The sequence below is a fragment of the Vicia villosa genome, unplaced genomic scaffold (genome assembly GCF_029867415.1).
Source record: "Vicia villosa cultivar HV-30 ecotype Madison, WI unplaced genomic scaffold, Vvil1.0 ctg.000150F_1_1_1, whole genome shotgun sequence".
In the NCBI taxonomy this organism is placed as follows: Eukaryota; Viridiplantae; Streptophyta; class Magnoliopsida; order Fabales; family Fabaceae; genus Vicia; species Vicia villosa.
In genome coordinates this window covers 50029-54339 of record NW_026705040.1, presented here as the reverse complement: position 1 = coordinate 54339, position 4311 = coordinate 50029, and the positions used below count along the sequence as shown (strand labels likewise).

Sequence of the window (4311 nt, the reverse complement as noted above, 5' to 3'; positions counted from 1 at the left end):
ATGAAGCCTTTTCTTGGACACCCTATCAAGGAGGTAAAACTGATTTCATCATAATTTCCTTGTCTGATTTTTATGATGCTACTGATAAATTGACTTAACTAGTGGATGTTTATAGGAATATGGTTGATCTCATAGCTAAATTAAAGGAATTAAATTTAAGTTGGTTACCAAACATTTCCCAAGTCCAGAAAGGAACCTGACTATATATTCTTTTACAGGTTTGCAGAAGAATAGACGGAGGCCCGGCTGGGACTAGTATTCTGGAGCGCATATATGAAGGAGTGAATGTCTACTACAATTATACTGGAGAAGCTAAGTGTTTTGAACTGGATGATGATCCTCATGGCCTGAGTGGTTGGGACTTTCAGGTTTACAATAGTTAACTGTTGTTTTTTCATTAGTTGCCTGGATAAGTATTCATTTTCAATAGCATAAAATGCCTTGACCTATATGTTCTTGTACTAATCTTTGGTTCATTCCATCTTTTCATGTTCATGATGATGTAGGCATGTACTGAAATGGTTATGCCAATGTCTTGTAGCAAGGAGTCCAGCATGTATCCACCATATGAATATAATTACTCTTCTTTCGAAGAGGATTGCTTCAAGAAATTCGGAGTGAAGCCAAGGCCACGTTGGATTATTACAGAATTTGGAGGGCATGTAAGAGAATTTTTACTCTTGAACCTTACAACTCAATTATAACTAGATTCATTTTTACAAAATCAATTCATGCATAATCAATTGTTTTCACCATAGAATCAAACACTAGTGTGTCATCTTATGTTAGGAATGTTATGAACTAAATTGTCTAGTGGAACATTCATTCAAGGACAAAACTAAGTATTGAAAATAATATTCAAAGACAGATGTATGATTTTATAATTTTGGTACATTCAAAGACTATTTGAAAATATTGTAAATCTATGATCAAAATATTGTTATAAATTATAATACTAATTTTAATATTAAAACTAAAATTGCATATACGAAAAATGCTATTATTATTATTATTATTATTATTATTATTATTATTATTATCATCATGGTTTTGATTTGATAATCTGAAATGTTCTTAAGAACCTGAAAATTTTCATAACAGTAGTTACTAAGAATATGCTGCCGCTTTAGCAAATTGTCGCGACCCTTTTCAAAGGGACCAAGTATATTAAAGTGCTTTTGTTGTATAATGTGGATATAAATCTTCAGGACAATGTATGGTGAATTGTTCCAATACTTAGCTTATCTATTTCTTATACTTTTGTGGAGCACTGTTTGAAAACTTAATTCATTCGCTCTGTCTTAGGATGGCTGGACACCATTACATCTTGCAGTTCAAACTCAGAGAAATGATGTAGTAAAGCTTCTGGTGATTAAAGGCGCAGATAAGACATTAAAAAACAAGGTAATTGTGTGGTTGATTATACAAAATTGTGGATAGTCAACATTCTTTTTTACTTGTTTACACATTTTTTCACATTTGTTTCCATGACCAAGAATCTTAATTATAGTTTATTCATCCAAAATGAATAATATTATAGTTTATGGTTAGTTTTGGTTCAAGATTCAATGACAGGCCTTCATGTTTTTATTCATAATTTGACAACCATGTGCAGATGGATTAGAAATCTGTTTTTTCAGCTACATGGTGTGCATTTTGCTTATAGAGCCAGTCAACATTCTCTTCTACTACATGGTGTGAATTTTACTTATAGAGCCCATCAGATAATTTTTTAGCATGCGTGGACAACTGAAGATAAATTAGAAGTTGATTTGTGCATGGTTGGAAAGTCAATTATGGCCATCGAGGAGTCACGTTCGGCTGGAGAGAATTAGTTTTCTTAGGGAGCAAATCAGTATATATATATATATATATATATATATATATTTGTATTGTATTTTGTGTTTTGAGAATTTGACTGTAAACTTAGCTTCTAGAGCACTTATAAAATTAGTGATGTTTTAGTTGTATTTTGATAATAAATATATGTGTCATACCCCAAAATTTGCCCTCTTATATTCAATCAAAGGTTCCCCTATGCATCTTCAATGGCTCAAGTTTCAAAGGCTTATTCAGGTCACTCTCTCATATATCAAAGTATCTCCATCAAACTTCAATCCCAAGGCTTTCCCATTCAAAGGCTCAGATGATCAATAATCGACTATGTTGACCTAAAAGTCAACTATAGTCAAAGTACAGTCAAACTTCAAGATTTTTGGTCAACATCAAGTATGTGAGGTTATATCCATCATTTGATCAAAGGTTGATCATGATCTATCAATAGAAACTCAGAAATGAACAAATGCAAAAAGGTTCAAATTAGGGTTTCTTTAGGAGAAAGTCAACTCAATTTTGACTGGGCATAACTCTCTCATACTTTATCAGAAATTTCTCACTAAAAGCCTATTTTGAAGGAAATTTGATTCTCTACAACTTTGTCTCTCACAAGCCAAGGCCAGAAATGCTTCATTCAAGAGATATGGTCAAAGAGATTATAGGTCCTCCAAAAAGTCAACAAAAACACCTTTTGGGTCAAAGCTCATAACTTGAGCATAGAAGCTTCAACTGAGATGAAACCAAAAAGGTCATTTAGAGGACTCTTTAAGTTTTCCAAAAAGTCCTAAAACACCATTATGGGATCAGAATTGAGAGATACGAGGTGTACAAGTTGACCAAATTTCAAGAAATACATGAAATCCTAAGTGAAGAATTTTGGATTTCTTGGTTGATGGGCCAAAGATTTTCACTTCAAACATGTCCATGACCCATAAAATGACCTCTAAAACCATTCTCATATTTTTGGAATTTTTATTTATATTTATTTGAAGTTTATTCATTTAAATAGCAAATAAATCAAGTAAAATACCAAGAATAATGAATTAAATCATGGGGCTTTATTTTTGATCATTTAAGGGCCCAAGAAACACTTTGAGGGCCAAGGAATTTCATTGGTTTATTATTTGGGTCTTTATTTTATTTATTTTTTGATTTTACTCAAATTAAATCAAGGAAAAATGAAATAAAATCAAATTGGTGCATGATTTAATTTTGTCAATCATAAGATCATTCTTAAAACTCAAATAAATCATATATGGTGATTGGAAAGAGATGGGAATGATTGGAACCAAAAATAGCAAGATTTCATATAAGTTTTAGTCAAATATTTTCAATATTTTTTCCTCATCTAAAACTTGAAGCCCAAGCCTAATATTTGACCTAATTACATTCATTTAAATATGGACAAGATACCTAATGGACAAGGGGACGAAAAATTAGAACCTCATAACCCTATTCAAACTTCAAACTTTTTTTCAAGAAGAGGTGCAATTCCATATCCCAAGTTCTAACCATTATCAGTACCAAATAATTGCTCCAACCTATTTATGAGGTAAAAGAGGGTAAGTATTGATCATCACATGTGTCCCATGCTGTCCAGAACGTGTTCCTCGTGTTATTCATGCTCCTTCATGTTTAATTTTCGTTTTACGCATATTATCGTGTCTTGATTCAATCTAACCATTTGTTTTAGTTTCTGGGATGTTTAATAGGAGTTTGGATCAATTGTTTCGAAGTTTCACGCAGGGATCGTGATGTGCCATGATTAGGGCACCAAGCTTGTGTCGGTTCGTGCTGGCATTTGCAGGCCGTTTCAGGAAAAAATAAGTATTCCATTGAGTTCGTAGCGTCACTTTTAGTCAATCTGGGTTGGCTCCTATTTCGTTCATGGCTGTTTTTGTGAGTTTTCATTTGCAGGTTATTTATCTATGATAATGGCGTAGCAAGATGGCACCAACTTCCTAGCAAATCTGGGTTATTAATTGGAGAAGATGAAGACCAGCAAGGAGGATTCTCAAGAAACACGTGGACAGGCGTGAATGGGTCGTCAACGTTTCAATCTTCTCTCCCCATTCCTCATTCGCCGGTCAATGCGCGCGTGGGCCAGCCTGGCTATTGTTTGATCATTCACATTCTTTTTAATATTTATTTATTCATGCCTAAGTTAATATCACATGTGCAGCTCAGAATGGAAGGCCAAACGTGTGGACCCAGGACCAAGAGGGAGTGAGTTCGACCCCTACCCTCCACACTATATTTTTAATAAACTGTATGTATTAGTTGGTTTTCAAATCCCACGCAACAAGCCTATGCCCTCCTACCACGCACTTTCAATCCAACACCATCAGATCGAGCCTGTATAAGATCTAATGTTCCAGAGATTGAAGGTCCATCATGCACCCTCAAGGCCTCAACGTACATGATTACTGCCAGGTTTCGTTATATATTTATTTTATTATTTACTTTATTATGTTA

General features: G+C 33.8%; 1 protein-coding gene across 1 annotated transcript; it reads left to right on the top strand.

Annotated features, from left to right (window-relative positions):
• LOC131624724 (uncharacterized) lies at positions 1–1624 on the top strand. The gene is made up of 5 exons (XM_058895644.1): positions 1–33; positions 219–368; positions 507–662; positions 1306–1404; positions 1616–1624. Exons 1-5 carry the CDS (start codon positions 1–3, stop codon positions 1622–1624), a joined length of 447 nt encoding a protein of 148 aa, XP_058751627.1.
• Positions 1625–4311: the final 2687 nt, after the last annotated feature.

Coding starts and splice junctions, on each gene's coding strand:
- LOC131624724 (XM_058895644.1), top strand. CDS start 1: ATGAAGCCTTTTCTTGGACACCCTATCAAGGAG. Junction 34..218: donor TTGGACACCCTATCAAGGAG/GTAAAACTGATT, acceptor ATTCTTTTACAG/GTTTGCAGAAGAATAGACGG. Junction 369..506: donor TGAGTGGTTGGGACTTTCAG/GTTTACAATAGT, acceptor ATGATGATGTAG/GCATGTACTGAAATGGTTAT.